Source organism: Lissotriton helveticus, chromosome 3_1 (genome assembly GCF_964261635.1).
Source record: "Lissotriton helveticus chromosome 3_1, aLisHel1.1, whole genome shotgun sequence".
In the NCBI taxonomy this organism is placed as follows: Eukaryota; Metazoa; Chordata; class Amphibia; order Caudata; family Salamandridae; genus Lissotriton; species Lissotriton helveticus.
The window spans coordinates 1,139,250,129-1,139,273,430 of record NC_136061.1 but is presented as its reverse complement, the minus strand read 5'-3'; the positions used below and the strand labels follow the sequence as shown (position 1 = coordinate 1,139,273,430).

The following is a 23,302-nucleotide window of genomic DNA, read 5'->3' as shown; positions in this document are numbered from 1 at the left end:
CCTGGGAAATCTGAAGAAATAATTTGAAGAGGGATGTGAGTTCCAAAGGATGCATGAGTGAGGAGAACATGGTACGCTACCCTGAGTCAGGCTATTCCTCCTGCTGCTGGGTTGCTGGGTGGGGGTAACTAGAAGGGAGCATCACACAACCTCAACCGTCAGTTCATGTTGCATGTGGGTTCTCCAATAAGCAATTGTGGTTAGCCTGAAAGTTTGGATGAAGGGTTGTTCCCTTCTTGTCCTGTGGTGTTGGAGTTGGGTTGAATGTTGTTTATTAGTTTACAGAGAAACCATGAGCTGTGACCTCTTGAACCCCATATCCTTGCCCTGTAACTGGAAGATAGTGGTGCATGGAGAGCATGGCACAAGGCGATAGCAGCGCGGATGTGTGTTCATTAAAGAGAGATGAGGACCCCAATGACCTATAGGTTGCTCTCCTGAAACATTAGGGTGAGCACACAATGTCAAAGTGTTACAAGGGATTTGCTCTTCTAAACAGAAGGGGAATTCATATTGCATTGCTACAGGAGACGCACTTGACAGCCAAGGAGGGAGCAGCCTTGCAAAGATGGTGGAGGGGTCAGGCATATTACATCACTTATTCAGCTTACACAATGGGGACGCTTACATTGGTACGGGATGGGGTCCCATTCCAACGAACAGCTGAATTGATATACCAAGAGAGTAGATATGTGGTAGTAACAGACAGACTGAAAGGCCGAGATATTGAACTGGTCAATGTCTGTGCCCCGAACACTGACCAAGGGGCCTTCTTAGCAACACTGTTGGGGACCTTGGCCCCTCCCTGATTAAATCAACAAATATGGGAGGGGACTTCAATTGTGTGGCTGACCCAACCACTGACAGGTCCCAACCGCCTCAACAGGAGTCCCCATTGTACTAACGAGCCCGTCTCTTTGCAAACTGGCAGACCAGGTGGGGGCTCATTGACACTTAGTGGTGATTGCACCCACACGTATGAGAATAATCCTTTTTCTTGAGCCTACATGAACTACACATATGACTTGACATGTTCCTCTGCATACCCAATGTTCATAGCCACACACAAGGTATAAAATATCTGGTGAGGATGCTACCTAACCACAACCCTGTCCTTCTTTATCTGCAGTGGGAGCAGTCTAGGCCCTGCATATCGATAGGGTGGCTGAAACCTGAGTCACCAGAAGACCCAGTACACTGAGACATGATTGGGGAACACATACATCAGTACTTTGCCGATAATGCTGGTACAGCATCCTCCCCTCAAGTGGAGTGGCACACCTTCAAAGAAGAGATTAGGGGCAAATGTATAGCTGAATTGGTGGGAGTCAGAAGTATGCTCTTGCAGGAAGTCACAGTGGCAGAGAGAGATTTGCGGGAACTAGAAAGGGATATGTTGGGCATCCTGAGCTGCAACACACATTGTTGGATGCTAAGGAAATACTAGCGGGATACGTCGAGAGGCTCTGCTGTTTTGATCACAAACAGTGTATGGTGAGGGCTCACGCTGAGCGAGATAGAATGGGGTACCTCCTGGCCTGGCTTACTAACCCAGCGAAGAGAAGCTCGATGAAAGTGTTTCTAACCACTGACAAAGGAGGTGGATTATACAGGCAAGGGGAAACAAGCCAACACTTCAGCCACTACTACACTGCCCTGTTTGCCAGTAACACAGAGTGCACTGGGGATGAGGTTATTTGTTATTTTGTTATTTGTTATTGCGGGTTTATATCGCGCCAAATCACCTACAGGTCTCAGGGCGCTTTTACCTCATGACATGATGACCAAAGTACTGAGAGGAGCAGAGGAAGGGACAGGATTACACTAGGTTGTGTGCTGTTCTAAAAAGGTTAGTTTTCAGGACTTTCCTGAAACGGAGTAAGTTACCCTCCTTTCGGAGTGCCTCAGGCAGGGCGTTCCACAGGTTCGGTAGCACAACCGAAAAGGATCTCCCTCCCATTGTAGCCAGTTTGAAGCGGGGGCAAACAAGGAGTTGGGCATCTGAAGACCTAAGGTTTCTTTCCGGTCTATATACCTCAATCCGTTCCTTGATGTAGGCCGGAGCCTGCCCATAGATGGCTTTATGGGCTATACAGAGACTTTTAAAGGTGGACCTCTGCCCGATTGGCAGCCAGTGTAGACTCTTTAATAGTGGGGACGCATGCGCTCTCCTCGGGAGATTAAAAATGAGCCTGGCGGCATCATTTAAGACTACTTGGAGTCTGTTAATTAGCGTCTTTGGCAGACCTAAGTAGAGCGCATTTCCATAGTCGAGTCTTGACACTATGGTGGCAGAGACCACTGTGCGAAGCATCGGCTCGGAAAGGAGAGGGACTAGTTTGCGCAGCTGTCTTAAAAGACCAGTGCAGGTACCGACTACAGTGGAAACCTGGTTGGTCATTGAAAGAGCACTGTCCAACTTGATGCCAAGACTTTTGACTGTGGTAACTGGCTGGGGAGTTGGGCCCAACTCCTGGGGCCAGAACATATTACTCCAGGACGAACACTTGGATGGTACTATCAGCACCTCTGTTTTTTCCGGGTTGATTTTTAGCTGATTAGTAGCCATCCAGTGAACTGTATATCTAAGTATGTCCTGGACGTGTGACTGGGCTTGTACGGTGTCATCTATGCCCAACAGTAGCTGTGTATCGTCGGCGTAGTTGAACACCCGACAGCCCATCTGCGCTAGTGTGTTAATCAGAGGCTGCAGATACAGGTTAAACAGGAGTGGGGATAGCGCTGAGCCCTGGGGGACGCCACAGGTCAGACCTCCCACTCCTGATATGCTATCTCCCATCTGGATTCTCTGGGTTCTCCCAGATAAGAAAGATTCCAGCCACCCAAGAGCTGAGCCCTGAATCCCAACCCCAGCCAGCCTGTCCAGTAGAAGCGTATGGCTGACAGTATCGAACGCCGCTGATAGGTCTAACAAAATCAGGGCGCTCGATCTCTTACTGTCAGCCATCCTTCTGAGCTCATCCAGCACCGAGAGCATGACAAGCTCGGTGCTGTGATGTGCACGAAAGCCGGCCTGCCTCTCATGGAGTAGATGGTTAGACTCCAGGAAGCTAGACAGAGATTTAAGCACATGTTGCTCAAGGACTTTGGATAGAAAAGGCAGCTGGGATATGGCTCTATAATTTTTTAAGGCGTTGGGATCTGCCCCCACTTTCTTTAGCAACGGTCTTACACGCGCTTCTTTGAAGCTGGTGGGGAGCCTGCCGGTGCTCAAGGATTTGTTCAGTGTGGCCAGGATATGGTCCTCTAACATAGGTCGTGCCAGGCAAAAAATGCTAGGAGGACAGGGGTCTGCTGGGGAACCTGATTTAGTCTTCCTCATCAGTGATTCGAGGGTTAGCGAGTCCATAAGGGGAAATGATGCTAGGCAACTGGCAGCAGGGTATGAGATAGCCTGTTGCTCGACGGGGCCATGCCCCATATTTTTTATTTCGAGCACAATGGCGTCTACTTTATCCAGAAAATATTTCTGGAAAGTATCACAATGTATGCTGCTGTTTATATCCTGAGCTTTTTTAGTTAATTCCTTCAGGATTTTGAACGTTTCCTTTTGAACATTGGTCACCCTATTTATACGAATCTCATAGAATGAGGCTTTAGTTTCCTGGGTGGATTTTTTATAGCTGCGAAGCGCTTTCTTATATTGGTCACAGAAGTCTATGTCCTTATTTTTCCTCCAATTTCTCTCCAAATTACGCAACGCCTTCCTTTGATCTCTCAAGGCGGGTGTAAACCATGGGGCTCCCTTTATTCCACAACTTTTTGTTTGGAGTTTCTCGGGTGCTAACTGATCGATGGCTGTTACTAAGTAGTCCATCATGTCCTTACATTGTTGATCTATGTTTTTATATGATGATGTCGGCTGGATAATTCCCCTGAGTGCCGTGGTTAGTGTATGTTGATCCACATTTTTCCACTGGCGAGTCAGTCTGGGTTTAGATGTTAGACGGGAGGGTAAGGTATCCAGAGGGATGTCACAATAGATCAGATAATGATCGGACCAGATGCAGGGAAGGATTCCAGCTAAAGCCACCCCGGAGTCTGTGGTCCATATCAGGTCTAAGGTGTGGCCTTTTGTATGTGTAGGGGCATTTACGAGCTGCCTAAATCCCAGAGAGGACATGGTTGTCTCTAGGGAGCTAGCAGCTGGCTGTTTCTGTTCTTTATCCCAGTGAAAGTTAAAATCTCCTGTGACTATGATGTTTCTATATCTGGAACACATGTCGGAAACAGAGGACATGAAGGAGTCGTTAAAGCCAGGAGTGGCGTTAGGGGGGCGGTAGACTGTAAGGATTGTAACACACATGTTATCAAGCATAATTTTTATAGCCAGTAGATCAGCCAGATCCACTGACTCAGCCAGTATTTTAGTTACTGCTAGATGTCTCTTAAATATTATTGCCACTCCTCCCCCTCGAGTATTCCCTGGACGATTCTGCCAGTGGATATCGTAGTTCACAGGGACGGTGGCTATAATGTCTGGTATGGAAATATCCCCCATCCAGGTCTCAGTCAAGGTCAGAATGTCGATGTCTTCGTCTTGCAATAAGGTAAAAATTTCAAGACTATGACAACGCAGTGACCTAGTGTTTAGGCTGGCCAACTTGAGGGCGTGGGGGGGGGTTGGGGACCTACCTATCTGTGGTGCCTGGATGGCCAGTTCCTCTATGCGAGTGAGTGTATTTAAGTCTATAATAGTTGTGCCCCCATTAAGATGACGAATTTCCTCCCCAGAATAGACCTTCCGTTTGGAAGGGATTCCTGCCCCTGTGCCCGGCCGTGCGCGGACGGGCGCAGACGGGCTGGACTCTGGCTTGACTCCGGCGTGATGACGGCGCGCCCGCTGAGCGCGTCCGCTGCGCGGAGTCATGGCCGTCAGTTTTTATAGTGCCTAGCCCTACCCAAAATGGCCGCTGCCGTATTCCGGCCGAGTCCCTGGCAACACAGCCCTAATTTGGCCGGTTGCTCTGGGGGTGAGACAGAGGAGCTACCGTGCAGCACGGAAATCGGGGGGTACAAAAGGTAATATTTAAAAAGAATGCTCAAGTCCTGAGGTACATGCTTTCTTGGAACCATTACCAGTCCCAGAGCTCACTCGGGTGAAGGTTGAAGCATTGGGTGGGGACATAACCTTGCTGAATATGCAACTGGCATCAAAGGCCTGGTCTGATGCAAGGCGCCGGGAACAGACAGCCTCCCTGTTGAATTCAAACCACCTATCTGAACAATCTGGACCCTAAATTGGTTGAACTGTACAGAGTAGCACGAAATACGAGTTTTCTGCCGAGCCCTTTACCGCTACTGAAACAAGGCAGACCGGACCATGACTGCAAAGCATATCGACTATTGTTGATGCTGAATATTGACTATAAACTCTTTAACCAGATTTTAGCCACAAGTGGCCAGATGCATGACCATTCACTTTTGCAGGTCAGAAATTGAATAAAATTGCGACTCGCAAAAGTGAATGTACAACAGTGTCTCAGACACTGTTCGAGATTCCCAATGGGGTCGCAAATTGCAAACCTCATTATTATTCATGAGGCAAGCGCTATTTGCGACCCCATTGGAAATAGCTAGCACTCCCAAGGATGGTGGCCTGCTGAGGTCAGCAGACCATCTTGTCTGTGACTGCTTTTTAAATAAAGCATTTTTTTTAATGCAGCCCCCTTTGCTTAAAGGAAAAAAGAAAAATGAAACTTTTCAGTTTCTCCATGAACCGCCAGATCAAAGCCGTTGCTTCTGCCAGTTTCAACTGCCTGCGCATCCTCCGCAAGACCTTCAAATGGATCCCCCCGACTGCAGAAGGACAGTCACCCTCGCGCTCATAACCAGCAGACTGAACTACGGGAACGTCCTCTACGCCGGGATCAACCGAACTCTTCTACACAAACTCCAAACCATCCAGAACTCCGCAGTCAGACTCGTTCACTGGACATCTCGCCATGAACACATGACCCTACACCTACGAGACCTTCACTGGCTCCCCGTCGAGAAGAGGGTCACCTTCAAACTCCTCACCCACGCCTACAAAGCCCTCAACAACATCGGACCCAAATACCTCAAGAGAGAGTCTCCTTCCACGTGCACAAGAGGAACCTCCGCTCTGCCGACCTCACCCTGGCAGAGGTCTGACGCATCCGCAGAAACATGGCAGGCGGGAGAGCCTTCTCCTACATCGCAGCCAAGACCTGGAACGAGCTCCCTGTGAACATCAGATGCTGCCTTACCCTGCACTTGTTCAGGAAGGACCTCAAGACCTGGCTCTTTGACTGATCCGGAGCTGCACCCCCCTCCTCTCAGCACCTTGAGACCCTCAGAGGTGAGTAGCATGCTCATAAACCCCTGATTGATTGATTGATTGATTGGTCTGAAGTGGGTAAGGTGATAAATTAAGTAATGGGGCAAAACATAGAGGTGAGTGTGGACTTAACTATTATTGGAGTGACGAATGAAAACGGGGGCCCTTTACTCTTAAATAATAGGCAAAAAGATCTTCTGTTTGTATTAATTTTACTTGCTAGATGGGAGCTATGCATAACATCGATTATAGCAGGCCCTACAGTAAATGAATGGTTGACATCAGGGTGCAAGACTAAGAGGTTGGATCTGAGCAGAGAGGGAAGAAAGCGGTTGAAGTACTGAGAGGTATGGGTAAGAATGACTCTTGGAGTAGGTAAAGAGAAAAGGGGAAGTCAAGAGGGGAAGTTCAATGACTACTCGCTTTGCAATAACAAATTCTGGATCCGGCACAATGATGGTACCACTAGTGATTTCCTCAAAGAATTTGGAGATTCAAGAAAGTATTCCACCTCAGACCGAGGAGGTCTTCACAGTTCCAGGAGAGGTGAAAATGATCGGGGTTGGTGAAGTTGCCTTAATGGGATCCTGGTCTTCCCATATCTCACCTTTGCATGATATGAGGACAAATAAAAAATAAATAAAAAAAAGGATTCCCTACTATCCTGACATACTTATAACCATGTTGGAGAAGTTACCCCAGGGGGTCGATTAGGGGAGGCCAGGGGACTGAGCTGCAGTGGGGGAAACAACAATGGGGGACTTATTCAGAGAGGAGGGGCTTTTGATGATTTCCAATTTGAATTTGACTTACCTCTAGGCCACTTCTTACTCCACAGGGCAGTGATAACGGTGCTCCTCAAACACTGGGGTACTGGCCTACTGGAACCACGAACTCACACAGCCTCCCAATATATCATCTCATCATCGGGTACTATTATGGCGGTAATGTGCCTATATAGGTCACTATGAGATAACATGTTTCAGCCCCTGCTTCAGCCCCTGGAGACCCAGAGAACCTGCTAGGGAAGGAATTGAGGATTCCCATACCTGAAGGGGATTGGGAGACACTCCTAGAGAGGATGCCCCAGTGTCCAGAAAGGCCTGGTTTAAGCGAGTAAATTACTATGTCCTGCATAGGATATATATAACCCCAGGCTGCATTAATAAACATTTTAACATGACTGGAGTGACTTGTCTAAGGTGTAGAGATTGGGCAGCTGAACACATGCATATGCTCTGGAACAAATACAGTGCACGGCCAATGGGAGGGATGGAGAGGGTGGGTAGAGTGGGGTGTTGAGTCAATGACGGCAGCTGTATAGCCTTGAACTATGGTAAGGCAAAGATGATGCAGTACTGGCTGCAGATTGTTCAGATGATAAAACACATTCAAAACTGTTTAAAAAAAATCATACAGACTTGAAATAGCAGAAAACAGGTAATGAAATGCAGAGATATTCAGGACATTGGGCCCCAAACACTCCTAATAAAGGTTGCACTCTGGAGTGCTGATTCTAAAGGTTTGAATTGGGAGTATACTATTTTAGTAATATAAAGAATTATAGTTGAATAAATGTGAATGAAGGGCAAATCTTGAGCTGTTTCTACTGTCTCTCAGGCCCGAGGTGAAAAACATTCCCTTTTATTCACAAATACCAATATACTATTTTATGTTGTATATTAATTTAAAACCTGATGAATATTGTGAACAAGCTTTTTAAATTATGGCATCATAAACATAGAAAGGAACATGGGCTGCAGCCTGTACTGTTGAATGTTGTTACATTACAGCACACAGTGGGAAACAAACTTTGTATTAATACCAGCATTTTGAAAAGAGACTGGCACCCATATGCAACATATAGAACTAAAAATGGGTAACTGAGAACAATGGGGTTGTTTTTCACAAAGTGGTGGTCAGTAACACCAAATGGACAACAAAAGTGAATCCACGTTCAGCATTACCTTTGCGCTACCGTTCAAGAATTCAAATAAATGTGCCTGTTATCCTGTCAGCCACACTTACTACCCTCTGCATTTACCACCTCTTCTCACCTAAACAAAATGGAGTACTACCATCCACAACCCACATCTTCTCTTTAGATCACCCCTCGCCTACTCAAATGCATAAAACTACCTAAGCCATATTAGAAACTGTGGCCTGGGAACGCACTGGGTGTGTGGGCCCACTTTGTGTGCCCCAGGAGAATAACAATTGACGGCCGCAGATGCTTGTGCAGACCATCTGTAATACTGATAGCACTGGCGCACAAGTTGTGTCTGTGCTATCATAAGAGGGTGTTCCCTAATTTGCATGGTGTGACCCAATGCACACCAGGGAACGACTTTGCCACTGTGCCCTAGCCGCATTATGAACACGAGCGCAGAATTAATTAATTCTCAATTTCCTAAATTCACAGAATGCATGGATGCGATGACTGGCACTTTCCTATGAGAATGTACGTCCATATTGAATTTAGGAAATTGAGAATTAATTAATTCCATTGATTTGACATAGGTTGTGGCACTTCTGGTGGAGGCCAATCATGCCATATGTTTTATAAAATACTAGGTGGCAATCTGTTCTTGGTGGAGGTTCTATCCTAGGAGTGAGTTATTCGATTATGTATCTTTATGTTTTAGCTGATTTTTGGCTCAGTAGAATGTCAAATTAGATTGCAGATGACCTGGTTACCTACAAGATATGGTCTTGAAGTGGCTTTCCTGAATAAGGCGCTCAGTCGCCGAAATGCACGTTGAGCAAAAGGGACAAAGAGCATAAGCCACACGGATTGACTACCCTAGAGTTGTATTTGGAGGTGAATATATTACATACCAAAGGCACATAAAGAATAAATGATGTCACTTGTAATCGATTGTGAATATTAAATTATGAGACATTGCTGTGGATATATAAAGGTGTAAATTTTTCTAACCTAGACTGTTAATAAAGGTATGAATTTAAAGAATATGCACTTTCTCTGAGCCATAAATTGTGTATGAATTTAAAATTGTGCTGGGTTGCGGGGTTTTTTTGTTGCAATCTTTGTAATCGGATTTTTGTCATTTTATTTGTTAAAATGTACTCAATTTTTCAAAATTGGTTTTGGACTTTTATTGTCTCTTGGATCCACTTTACTACTGATTAAGTGCTGGAAAAATACTTTACACATTGCCTCTCAGTTAAGCCTGACTGCTTTGTGCAAAGCTACCAGTAGGTTGCGCACAGGTTTACTTATTGACATTTGTGGTTCACCCTGACAAGGATTTGAGACTAAGGGGGTCATTAGTATGGTCCGCCCGCCATACCCCCGGGAAACGGGACCGCCCACCGAGAGTGCGGTGGTCCCACACTCCCAATTAGGATGCGCATGGCGCATTTGTGACATTGCGGCGGGCGGTGGTGAAAGCACTGCCCGCCGCAATGCCACAAAGGCAGGTTGTGCCTTTCAATGCACAACGTGACAGGCACCGCACACTGCCTGCCACGTTGTTCATTGAAGTGCCCCCCATGTGCACCCCCAGAATCCCTGGGGGCCTGCAGCGGGCCCCCGCAAGCAGACTCAGTATGCCTTTTTTCGTGGCGGCAATGCCGCCACAGAAAGGCATGTTCCCGCCCACATTGTAATATGGCTGACGGTGTCTAGCAGACACCGCCACCATATTGAACCCTTTTCCGCCCGGTCGACTTGTCGACCGGGTGGAAAAGCTGCGGACGGTCTTTCCGTCCGCCGCGGACCCCCCAGCCATTGTAATATGGCGGGGGTTCTTTGCTGCAAGGATGGCGGGCGGATCGCCTCCGCCCGGCCTTCGGTGACTAACCTTGGCCCGGTCGGGGGCGATCCACCCGCCATCCTAATGGGGTCTTAAATATTAAAAAAATTGGTTCCCACCCCCCTTTAACAAATACTGCAATTTCCTACAAATAAGTTACAGTATAACACACTGAGAGTGCTGCAATTGTGTGTGAGGTCACCCCTGGGAACCTTTAGCCCTTGGCTAGGGAGTGGCCAGGAGTTGCCCCTACAAACAGGCTGGCACTGATCATAAATATGGCAACCCCTGCACCCTCCTCAGGACATTTCTGGATCTGAGGACGATTTAGAAGAAGAATGCTGCCTGAAAACCAGAGAAGACCGGCCCTGCTTCCCTGGTTTCCAGGATGCTAGAAGTGACTTCAAGGGTCAGTTGGCTGACCTATTGAGCTACCAGGCTTCCAGTGACTTTTTCCTGCTGACTAGTTTTAACTGGACCTAACATTGTCCCCTCTATTGACCAGTACTGGTCCAGGACCCTTGGCTGGTGTACTCCTTACTGGCTAACCCTAAAACCTAGGACCCAGAGAATATTTATTAACTATTTGCCTGGGAGTCAACGTGGGTCCCAACCTGCGAACCTATCCGCTGCTGGGATTAAGTTTGCCACAGCTCTTGCTATGTTCCTCTCCATAACAGAAAAGGCATTTCAGCAGGACTGCTATCGACTAGCAATTATCAACATGAAACCATCTTTGCCTACATCCTGCAGCCTTGTCCCACTGAGGATATTAGACTTCCAGAAAAGTATCTAACTCCGAATGTAGAAAACTTCACCAGACTGAGCTGCCGCCTGCTTCCGATTGCCATTGAAGCCTGTTTGGGTACAAAGCCAGAACCTTTCGCACTGTGAGCTTTTCACGCCTTTGTCAACGGCTTCACCAAGACCTCGTCCAGCAGCTTCTCGTAGCCAACAAACCCATCTTTAGCCATAGCCTGTTGCTTTGATCTCCTGAAGACTGTCTGTTTCTCAGTCATTTGTCAAGAACAAAGGTCCCTTTTTGACTGGGTCGAACTTTGTCCCTGTATCGACCCATGCTCCATCGCGTACAGGCTTAACTTTCACATTAATGCCAGTCGCATGGGCTTAGATTACCATGGTTGGTGCTTAATGCTTTTTTGGTGCTATTTTTAGTTCAAGTTTAAAAAATTCATGTCTTTGATTCCCTTTATTGGACTTTTGTCAATTTGTGTCCTTTTATTTATTGAAATATTCTCTATTTTTCTAAACTGGTTTGGGATTTTTCTTGTGTTGTGTAGTGATGTGTTTAATATTTTAGGAATCCAAGTTAGCATGTGCCATTGCTATCGAGGGGTTGAGCGCACATTGATTTAGTGACTTTAAGGGTTCAACCTGACAAGGACTGTGATTATTAGTTGATATGGGTACCTAACCTCCTCAATGAATAACCCAATTTCTTACAATATTGTAAAAGTGGGATTCAAGTTTTGCTTCCCACTGTAGGTATTTCATATCAATGAATAACAAGATTATGAATCAGGTATGTGTGCTAGTGGATCTTACTGAGAGTCATATGTAACACTATGAATTATGTTTGCTCGCAAGAACAAATCTGATTACAAAATCTACTCATAAATTTATCTGTGACTTGTTGAATCCCAAGATTATAATGTTTCCTCACAAAATATGGTGACACATTGCATGATTTTGTTAATGTTATTATTATTATTATTATTCAGCATTTGTAAAGCGCATAGCTACCCTAGGGCATCCCAGCACTACCGACTGAACAGAGAAAAACAGTGGGGTCGTAGGGCTGATTGTTGAAATAAACAGGTTTTAAGAAGTTTACAAAATGGAAAAAGGTGGGGTTCGACGCAACAGTTTGGGGGGTAGTGTGTTCCAAAGTTTCACCACATTGTAGGAAAAGGATCTTCCTTCACTTCTACCCCTCCTGATTTTGGGAACGACTGCAAGATTGAGATTGGACGATCACACGCCTTTCTTGGGGCGATAGGGGGTGATAAGGGAGCTGTTGATGGCAGGGCCAGTTCTCCACATGGTCTTATGGGCCATGCAGAGAGCCTTGAATTTTAATCTTTCATGAATTGGCAGCCAATATAGGGTCTTTAGAGCTGGCTTGGCTGACTGAGTTTTTGGAATCCCGAATAGCATCCTGGCGGCACAATTCTGTGCAACTTGGAGTTTCCTTAATGTAGCTTTGGGAGCTCCTAAGTAGAGAGAGTTGCCATAGTCCAGTCACAATAGGACCAACACCTGAATCATGATTCTTTTTGCAGCCATTGGAAGGAGAGGGAGGACCTTCCGAAGTAGTCTGAGAGTAGCGAAGCAGGCCATAGCCTGCTGCTTTGATCTCCTGAAGACTTTCTGTTTCTCAGACATTTTTGAATAACTAAGGTACCTTTTTGACTGGGTCAACCTTTGTCCCTGTATCGACCCATGCTCCATCGCGGTCAGCCTTAACTTTCACATTAGTGCCAGTCGCATGGACTAGATGACCATGGTTGGTGCTTAATGCTTTTTTGGTGCTATTTTTAATTCAAGTTTTAAAAATTCATGTCTCTGATTCTTTTTATTGGATTTTTGTCAATTTGTGTCATTTTATTTATTGAAATATTCTCTATTTTTCTAAACAGGTTTGGGATTTTTCTTGTTTTGTGCAGTGAGGTGTTTAATATTTTAGTACTCCAAGTTAGCATGTGCCATTGCTATCTAGGGGTTGAGTGCACATTGATTGAGCGACTTTAAGGGTTCAACCTGACAAGGACTGTGATTATTAGTTGATATGACTACCTAACCTCCTCAACTAATAATCCAATTTCTTACAATATTGTAACAGTGGGAATCAAGTTTTGCTTCCCACTGTTGGTATTTCATATCAATGAATAACAAGATTTTGAATCAGGTATCTGTGCTAGTGGATCTTACTGAGAGTCACATGTAACACTATGAATTATGGAAAATGTCGTAATTATAATGTTTCCTCACAATATATGGTGACACATTGCATGATTGCCACAATATGAAGGATACTACTGTTTAGAAACACTTGAAATTTTGTTGACCACTCTTTTTGTTAGCGATTGAAACCCTTAGTGTTTCATAAACTAAAATGAAATGAAGGCAAACTAACCTGTTTTCACCTCCATGATCAATGAACTTTGGCTGGTGTTAGATAATAAGATCGTTGGTCACTGAGATCCAGGTATAGTATAAAAGACGTTTCTCCCCTCAAGGTATGTGTATACATCATATAAATTAATATTTCACATGCAACTCCATTGTATCAAATTAAGGGGTATGTGTAAGCCAGAAAGCTTTTATAAGTTAAGGACATTTTCAAACTCACCTTAATTCTGCTGAGAGGCATCACTTAGGCAATTACAAAAGAAAAAAACACTTATCTGAGGCACAGCTGTACTATTGAAACCATATGGAGGTTTTTTGAGGTTGAGTTGAGTGCTCATTTTTTTTTGTTTCCGGGAGTATGTACCCCTTTGATGATATGACCATCGGCATTAAAAATCTTTAATTATACTCACGTCGCTGGCAATGTTCCTTGAAGCCTTTGCAGCAACAATGGGTATGGCATCTTGTCTCAGATCATATCCTTTGGCCAGGTGTTTGATCCAGTCTGCTTTATAGGATTTCTGAAATCAAAAAAAATACAAGAGATGTAATTGCAAACAGTCAACATGATTATAACTGTTCAGAAAATGCACACATCAACTTCAGTTCTAATACTTTTACCTAAAAATCTACCTGGGGTACAGAAATTCTAATTAAAACATTTTTGATTAGACAATTAAAAAACTATGGGAAGTCACTCCAGCCTGCTAGAGTTTATGGGGTACATGCACACTGAGTAGGGGTCAGTGTTTAATTCTAGAGCCTGGGAAAAATAAGCATCTACTGCATTGTCACCATTTCTGGTGCAGACCAGTGCTTGCAGACCTTGCCTGATCACAGGCTACCACAAGAGTCAAAAAGGTAAGAGAATATCACTTGAGTGCATTTGTATAGAGGGCAACATGGTAAGGTGATGCTATGCCTACTTTCAGTGTCTCAGTCTGTGTCTCTGAGATCAAGAGATTTGTTTTCTCATGGAGATGCACTGACACTGCCCTTGATAGCATACTTGCGCTGCAACTCATGACTTATATCACGACAAAAATACTGCAACCAATACATTCACCTAAGTGCTACACTGAAAGTTAATCTAGGGCTGGAGGTAAGAACAGTGATTATTTAATTACCTCAACGAAGTAGACATACGTGATGTAATGGATGCAGCACTATTGCAGGTTGATATTATCAACCTCAGTATAGTGTCAGGCAACCCATTGATCCTTACTAGTGGTCTACTGAAATCCTCAGTGTGAGGACTCAACATACCACACAGAATATTAACTTGCTACACCTTTTTAGACAGTTATTGTTGAAGGAAAAAGCACAAGTGTATTCAATGCCGATGGGGTATTCCCTAAATGTTAATCTTTCTACAAGCAGATGCGTGTTCACTTCCTCAGAAAAATACCTAAAATGTAGCATAACTGTTCTATTTTATCTTTACTTTGTTACTATATATATAGCTGTGATGTGATTACTTTTAACACAATGTGGAGACGTAAGAGCAACATTGGCAATTAGAAGTCTCTACAACCAAGAACTATTAAGTCACGGTCACATTTTACATTACATGGGTATTGAATAAATAATCTAGGAACACTGGTATCAATACTCACATCACTTATATTAATAGCATTGATCCTGGATTGAATGAACTGTGGAACATCAGGGTTCAAAGTATACTTGTGCTTCACTTTCTCTCCAGAGGCTTTGTAACTTATCTAGATGGGAAAGAAGAAAGATTGTGTCACACAATGAGGTATAATATACAGCAAGTAGTACAGAAGCACAAATTTGCATCGCATCACCAGGTACGCTGCGTGCGGAGCTCTATTTCCGTATGGATGGATGATTTGCATGTGATTTTTGTTTGGCTCTCAGCTTATCATGAATGATTCCACATGGAGGTATCAGACTGCCCTAGTCCAACTTCAGTCCATGAAGTTGTCTCATTTTTGAGTCTGCAGGGTAACCTTTGATTAGATGAGTACGCAGCTGACTGTCAATCACCACTCTTGGACACAACTTTTTAAAAGGTCCAGCGACCAATTCATCTACATATATCCTTGAATGGTTATATGCAGTGCTTTCTGTTATAAATATTAAACTTTTTCTCCTGCTTTCCAAATCCTGCTCCTCTAAAGTGCACACTGGAAATGTAGGAAGGGTGTGCGCTACCATGATCAGTTGTGGTGGGAGAAACCATCTCCCAAAATATGTGAAATCCTCCCATTTTTTAAAAACATGTGTTGAGCTAAGTGGGTATGCAAAAACTGTCCAATTTTTCCACACAGGTGAACCTGCGAAAAGTCAGGTTTTTCAGTTCAGGCATTACTTCTTCTCCCTCGCAAACTGATGTCTGTGGAGAGCCACAAGAACTGTCCAATCTGCCCGCAAACCATTCTTGTGATATATGTGGTTGTTACTGAACTTCATTTTTCTAGACAGAATCACATGAACTACCTGAAACCATCTAAATTTGTCAGTTAGTGGTCCTTATCCAATCTAGGTGTAAGCGAATTTTGCACAATTTCATTGGAATTCTGCATACCATTAACTAAAAACTTATTTAGTCCAGCACCAGTATAAAAACAGTAAGATCAAAAATGCAGGGCAAATTAGATGAAAAGTGAGAAAACTGGGCCCAAGTAGTGCTTGTGACACCAGTTTAATTCTGAGTCACTATTAATACCGCTACAGGAGAAAGTTCCTGCAAAGGATAAAAAATTGTCCACCAAGGGGAAATGAAAGCAACGTGAACATTCTAAGAGTCAGTTTTACTGCCCTGAAGTAATTCTAGTCATAATGCTGTTGAATCTATCGCATGTCATGCACATGTTATATAAAGGTCGTTTCTGTTCAGTGGACATACATTTCTACATTCTGAAGGCCTGAAAAGTTTACTGTGACTTCTGTGAGACTGTACCTACACTTTCGCATTTTTTATTTTATCATACATAATGATTTTTCCAAAGTTTAAAAAAACATGAAAAGACAGCAAACAACATAGGTTTTGGGGAAAGGGAAACCTTGAAAAAGCCTACCTCCAGTTGATGAACAACTGTAAAAATGACTTTTGAAAAACAAATCTCCTGCAAAAAACTTTTTTTTGCACAAATTTACCAGCATGTAAGGTTTTCTGTAGTTGACGAGCTTTGCAATTTTACTAAGTAAAACATTCTACATTTTACTCAGCTGTGTCATTGATAATTGTATTTCTCACTTTCCTAGGTCATGGACAACACTGCAACCTGTCCACATAGGATTACCTTTTACAGGCTAGGAAGGAGCATTTTGCTATCAGCGTACAACCAGTTATTAAAACGAGTAACTTTTCTATAAAAGGGGTCAGCTTGAATAAGGTGGAGATAGCCTTTTTCACTGGAGAAACAGGCAAACAGCCACGACCACCAATTCTCATAGCAACTTGGCTTGGTGTTCGATGATAGCTCAAATGAGCGTCCACATTTTCTATGCCTATATACACTCACGTTACTTGAATCAAAAAAGCAAGATTTTGGATTTTTTTTCACAGATGTTTCACACACATGCATATGCAAGTTACAATTTAAAATACTTTTCAGCATGACTACAACTTCAAGCTGAACATTTAAGCATTAGTCATGACTTCAAATTCAAGCTAGGTCAAGGTACTCGGTTGAGTTGTGCATTATCCACAATTTACAGATTTTTCAAGGAAATGTTATTTCAATCTCAATTATTGGTCAATATTTTTTTTAAAACTGTTTGATTTTGATTTGTATAGCCTGTTGTTTACACATATGACCAATACGTTCTGCATCATCATGCCCCCACAGCATGCAAGGTCAGAAGATAGCTTACTTCACTTAGCTGCTTGGTGTTGGTTTGGGCCAGAGCAATTCCCATTGAGTCGGACAAACTTGTAAACTTGAGGGTGTCTGGGTGCTGACGGTACTGCTTTTCGCTTATTGCCTGTCCAGCCTTTTTAACCTTTTCAACATCCAAAGAGCCCAAGGGCGACCATCCGATGCCCTTGAACCAGCTGTTGTAGTCCATTTTGTACATATTCTGCAGGAGTAAATTGAGAAGTGAGTGCACATTAATGAGTGATATAGATTTGGGCCTACTAACATTAAAAACAACAAACACAATGCATTTTCCATTTTAATTTGTGTACAGTATCACTTTCCCAATAATTCTAGGATAATATATGCAATACAGAATCATGTAGGGCTTTTCACAAGGTGGAAGGGTATATTTTTTCCATATATAGTAGATGCGGGTTAGCAGATTATGCCTCAATTCTATCCAGGCTTTTATTCACGTGTCTCAGATCCAGAGTGAAGCAGTGGCAAGGAATGAACGTGTGTTACTTCCGCCATTTTAGTCTTCCCCTTGCACAACATTATCACCCACATGCCTGTTTGTGAGCCACCTGTTCATTTGAGACCACAACCTCTTTCCAAGATGCTCTTAAATATGTTTTGTATATTTAAGAAATTATAATCTCTAGTCAAATTGACAGAGTTGGCAGAATACAAATTAAGGCTAACATTAGATTTTGCCTCTTTAGACTCTAAAAAGTCTGTCCTTGATGCCACGGGCAGGGAGAGACTAATGCAAAATAACCTCCATTTTGCTGCTTCTCTTATTTGTTCATCCATCACTGCAATATGTAGTAAACTGAACAGGAATATACTAAATATGCTTATGCTCTAGTGCCAGTCTGGCTAATATATTGCTAACGTATGCCCCGTACAAAAGTTAGAAACCACTTAGGTTTAGCACTTGCACAATCAATGATAGCGTTAATTTACTGAGCATTTTAAAGACACAAGGGCCTCATTTATGAAAAGTGTTGTATTGCTAGTTAAAAACAGCGATGCAACACTTTTATTGCACCCTCCTTGCAACACCTTGGAGGTGCCATATTTTACAGTACGGCGCTCCATGTCGCAAGGGTTGACGAGATATGTCAGTAATCCTGACGTATCTGGTGGCGCAGTAATGACACATTGCTGGAGCGCAGTGGCGGCTCACAGAGGGAGTGCTGAGGGGCGGTGAGGCATGGTGGGGAAGGGGCAGGGTAGGGGGTGAGTGGAGTTGGACATAAGACGGCCAGGAGTAATGTAAGTAAATAAATAAATAAAACTATTTACCTTTCGCTCGCTGCATCGCCGAGTTGGCAATGCAGCGAGCGCAAGGTAAATAGTTTTATTTATTTATTTATTTACTTTACTCCTGGCCGTCATATGTTCGACTCCACTACCTCCCCCACCCTAAACCTCCCCCACCCCACCCCACCCCACTGCCACAGAACTCCCTCTGCAAGCCACCATTGCTGGAGTGTGTTGCAAAACAGATGCAACTCCAGCAATGTGCCATTACACATGGGAGAGTCCCATGTAAAAGTGCCTGCATCAGTCCTTACGCCTGCTTTGAAGTTGATGTCACTGCGCCACTTCTACAAGCCTTTTTTACAGGGAATTTCCCACCCTGCATACATTATACCTGCCACAGTTATAATGTGGTGCAGCGGTTTACAAAGTGACCCATCTGCCTAGATGTGTCACTTTGTAAATATGGCGCAGTCGTAACATCGGCGCAGACGTAACATCGGCATTAAGCCTTCATAAATAAGCCTGACAAGTGTACAGTGGTGAATTATGTCGTAAGAGCCCGCTTAAACAATAATACCCACAGCATGAAAATAATTTTTAAGCACGGGGAGAATCCAGATGGTAGTGATGAAGAATTTGCAAGGTATGTGTGTGAGGAGCTAAATACAAGAACATGTCTTGGCTACAAATACACTATTTTTATTGGCAGTGAATAGGCAGACTTTACTACTAAGGCCATGCAAAATTTAAATGAGGCTTGGTGAATTTGTTACATTTCATGAAATATTGCATTATCCAAATTTGCATAATTTCTTGCTTTGATGACATTTGCTCAAACAGAAAATACCTTGACAAGAGCCACTTTCTGTTTGAAGCAGTCTCCTGACGATATCGCATGTGATTTTTTTATGACAGGTAAACTGTGTTTTAAATGGTTCATGTAATTTCCATGAAATTTCACAAAATTTAAATGATTATTATTTAGCACCAGACTTGTCACATTTTACTCACCAGAAACACTAATAGTGGTAATGACAATGACTAAAAATGTTTACTTGAACACTCAAATATTGACAGAAAACTTGGGGCCTCTTTTGCCCAGAGGGAGCGTGACTTTTTTTACGCTCTGGTGGCACACTGTGCCCCAGCATATTAAGGCCACGAAAAACCACTTTACGAGGCTTTTCATGGCCTTGTAAATATGTCCCCCTTTCATGCAGAACACCGTGTGAAAGGGGCGTTCCATAGGTGTTGCTCTGGGTGTTCCCAGGCAACACCCATGGAATCTCAAGCAATCCTGAATCATAAACCTGGGAATGTGTCAGATTCTAGTTAGGGAGTTGAAACTCGGAGACATTTTTAATTTCTCCTCGTTTTTCCTCTTTCTATATGTGCTGCATTCTTGATTTTGTTCAGGAAGGGACACCTTTTTTCACAAAATCAATCACCATTGCGCAAGGGTCCATGCATTGGCGCATGGCAGACCATTATGCGCCAGCACAGGGGAAAAGGCACAAATGCACCGTATCTCAGAGATACGGAACATTCCTGCCCTTTTCTGTTGAGGCAGGACAGCGCAGCAAGATTCCTTGAGCCACTGCCCAGTTCCAAAACCTCGTAAAAGAGGCCCTTGATCTCCAGCTCACCAGATTATCCAGGCCCCTGTTATTATTGTGAACTTCTGTTCTTAAATGTGTACCTAGCACAGTTTCTGCTCTTATTTAATTCCTGCCAGGGTAAAGATCCAGAAAACAAAGTTCTGTGGTTGTGAGTCCAAAGTAACCACCCTTTGCAGTGAAGCATTTCTGTTTGCCCAGAAAACCTGGGGGCATATTTACAATGTCTCTGCTGAACTTTTTCTCTGTCAGAGCGTCACCCTTGTGACGCTCCGGATGCGCAGTGTGCCAGCCCATCTTTACAAGGCCACACAAAGTCACCCTGCAGAGCTTTTCATGACCTAGTAAATATGGAGTATGGCAATGCCTCACTCTATGAGGAAGGGGCATTTCATGGGTGTTGCTGTGGGTGTTCCTCCGCAACACCCATGGTTTTTAACCCTGCCCCATATTTACAACATAGCATCAGTCTGAGACAGTGCCAAAACTAACGGCTTTCCAAAACAGGCGTAACAACTGTTTTTTTCCTCTTTCTTTTTAGGTGTCCCTTCCTGCACAAAAACAATCATACCAACAACACAGATACCCAGGGACCATGTTGCAAGGAAGCCTGAGTTGGCGCACAGCTGCAGTTTGTGCACTGGCACTGACACTGGACAAAGACAGATATGCGCCATATCCTGTAGCTACAGTGCATTCCTGCCCTTTTCTTTTGACGCTGCCCTAAGCCAAAATATTGAAATATATGCCCCCAAGTCTGCTTTCCTTCCCCTGATAGGACTGCTTTATTACCATCACAGTTATGTCTCTGTAATTTTGTAAAATTCACTTTATGGTCTCCTTTCAGCGGAAATTTAGAAGAGTTAATTTACCCAACAATGTAAGGAAATGTCTACTGTGTCTTATAATGTATGTAGCAATAGGGAGCATTACTCACAACATGCTCTACCTAGATGAAGAGTGTACTACAGTGCGAATTGGTAAATAGGACTTACATCGCTCTGGATTTGCATGCGGTTCCTGGACAGCGTCACATTCATGTTGTCTGGCAGATATGTATAGTGGTGGACCAATCGTTTGTAGTTGATGTTTGTGGCCACCTCTTGGGACTTCTTAGCTGCCGTGATGCTGACCATGTCCAGAGGGGTGTGGTACTTGGTCTTTGTCTTCTCATAATCTTTCTTGTACTCACGCTCAGACTGCATCTTCGCCACTTGCATAAAGTGCACCAGTTTCGGGTCATCCTGAAGACTTCTGAAGCCGACGTGCTTTCCTCGTGTTTTTTCATAGGCTTGCTTGTATTTATACTAGTGTACAGAAAACAACGTATTTATGTCAACAACTTGACATTTGCTTTAAATATTAAATATATTTTTGTAAAAATATTATACATTTAAAAAGCCAAGAAAAGCAACTGATCTTGAAGGGGTGATATCTGTAATATACCAAAGTGCATTTTGGCTGCTAGCTTTCAATGTCACACAGAGACAACACCCAGCCAGAGTAGAGTGCTGACCAAAGGGGATCCATAAACTGGAGCTAGGACAAAACAAGATTGACTTTCCTTCTGTGTAATTCTTCACCCATAACACAAAATCGCATACATTCCAGCGTACAAAAGCCTATGGATTACTATCAATGTGAGCGCTTAATACCCTTGTCCTAGTGAACCTTTATGTACCCTCTTGATCAGACAAACACTAGGTAACCTATTTACAAAACTTCTGTTAAAAAAGCAAAAAAAATGTATCACAATGTTACTCCCGCATTTGCTGCAAATTTGCAATTTTTTAAAAATTTTATAAATATGTGACGGTCTCAGAATCCCAGGAATATTCTTGTGTATACACATTTACTCACAAAGAAATATAGCAAAACCCTCTATTTTTGCATGTGTAAGGGCAATGCATAAGTGCGTCCGATTATCTTCATGCACTGGGAATATTATTTTCTCTGGGGAGAAACCACATGCAACCAGTTCTGGAGGTGTTACCTCCTCTTTGTCCGGCTGAAAACTGATTTACTCCTGCACTTCACTGGAGTACATCTTTGACTATTTTCAGGGGGGAAGCCAACAGCAAAATCTCTTTCAAAACCCACAAATCTGTTAGCATGTATGTGTTCAACATCTTTCGCAGATGTGCCTGTGCCTTCCCCGTGAACAGATTTAATCACTCTTGTCGAATAATTTCAAGTTTGGCATTTGTATGGGGAACTGAATTCCCAGAACCAGAATAACTTTCTCCAACTGGCAAAACAGCCGGCATATCCAATTATTCCGTCCTGAATGGAAACCAGTGGATCCTGTCCTACAGGGTGAAACTCAGCATTCTGTTGGCCACTCTGGACTTAATAACAGGTCCTGTCTTGCTCCTATTTACCACATGCCATAAGAGGAGCTTTAGCAGAAGACGGACTTTGCATCTGCCTGCAATCCCTGCCCACTCAGCACTTGATTTTAGGAGCTAGCCCTGGCCGGGCCAGTGTCCCCCACCCAGTTAAACAGGGTCCAGGAACACCGGATGGCTCTGCCGCTGGCACCACGACACAAAGGGGAGTATGGGGGGTCAGCGCCCTAGTCCCATACATCTGGCGAGCGCAGCCGGCAGCGCGTCCCCGGGTGCCGCCCCCCCCCAGCCGACAGCCAATGGGGAGGGTTCCTCATGGACAGGGGAGGGCGCTTCCAGGGGATATACTCGGCCGGCAGCTTTGCTCGGCCTTTCTCCCCGCGCCGTGGCTAGCAACATTGAATTCAGGGCTCGGCATGTTCAAGGTGTCAAGAATGTGGCAGCTGACGCCCTCTCTCGCTTTCAGCTGTCACGATTCCGGGAAGCATGGCCGCAGGCGGGGGAGGAGATGACGCCATTCCCGCCTATCCTATGGCGACTCCTTCAGTGGGGGAGCGTTTGAAGAGGATGGGGAAACGCTCCCTGGCCCTGTCGACAATGAGAAGATATGCGGTGCAACGAACAACCTTCAGCGAGGTGATCCGGTCCCTGGGAGCATCAGCGCTCAATACAGTAGAACAAGTCGAGACTTTTGTGGTGTGGGCAAGGGAGGCTGGCAAATCACACTCCTGGGTGTGTGGCACTTGGCAGCAATAAAGCATGAGACTCAATTGAATGGCGGACAGGATCCTACATGCTCATTCCAGATCAGGGCAGCACTGAAGGGGTGGGCCAGGGACGAGGTGAGGATTCCCGACAAAAGGTTCGGAATAGAATTCCCAGCCCTCCAACGCATGTTGGACGCAGTACCGGCCGTCACGAATTCGAGTTTCGAGGCCCAGCTTTTCTCGACAGCCTTTTGCTTGGCATTCTTTGGGGCCTTTAG

General features: G+C 44.2%; 1 protein-coding gene across 1 annotated transcript in view; it reads right to left on the bottom strand.

The window, feature by feature from the left end:
• NEB (nebulin) overlaps nucleotides 1-23,302 on the bottom strand; it is a 385,643-nt gene that overhangs the window by 255,528 nt on the left and 106,813 nt on the right. The window contains exons 27-30 of the mRNA XM_078681747.1: nucleotides 20,965-21,276; nucleotides 17,095-17,301; nucleotides 14,868-14,972; nucleotides 13,665-13,772 (exon numbers count right to left, since the gene is read on the bottom strand). Coding sequence (XP_078537873.1) covers nucleotides 13,665-13,772; nucleotides 14,868-14,972; nucleotides 17,095-17,301; nucleotides 20,965-21,276 — 732 coding nt within the window. The remainder of the gene's footprint in view (nucleotides 1-13,664; nucleotides 13,773-14,867; nucleotides 14,973-17,094; nucleotides 17,302-20,964; nucleotides 21,277-23,302) is intronic.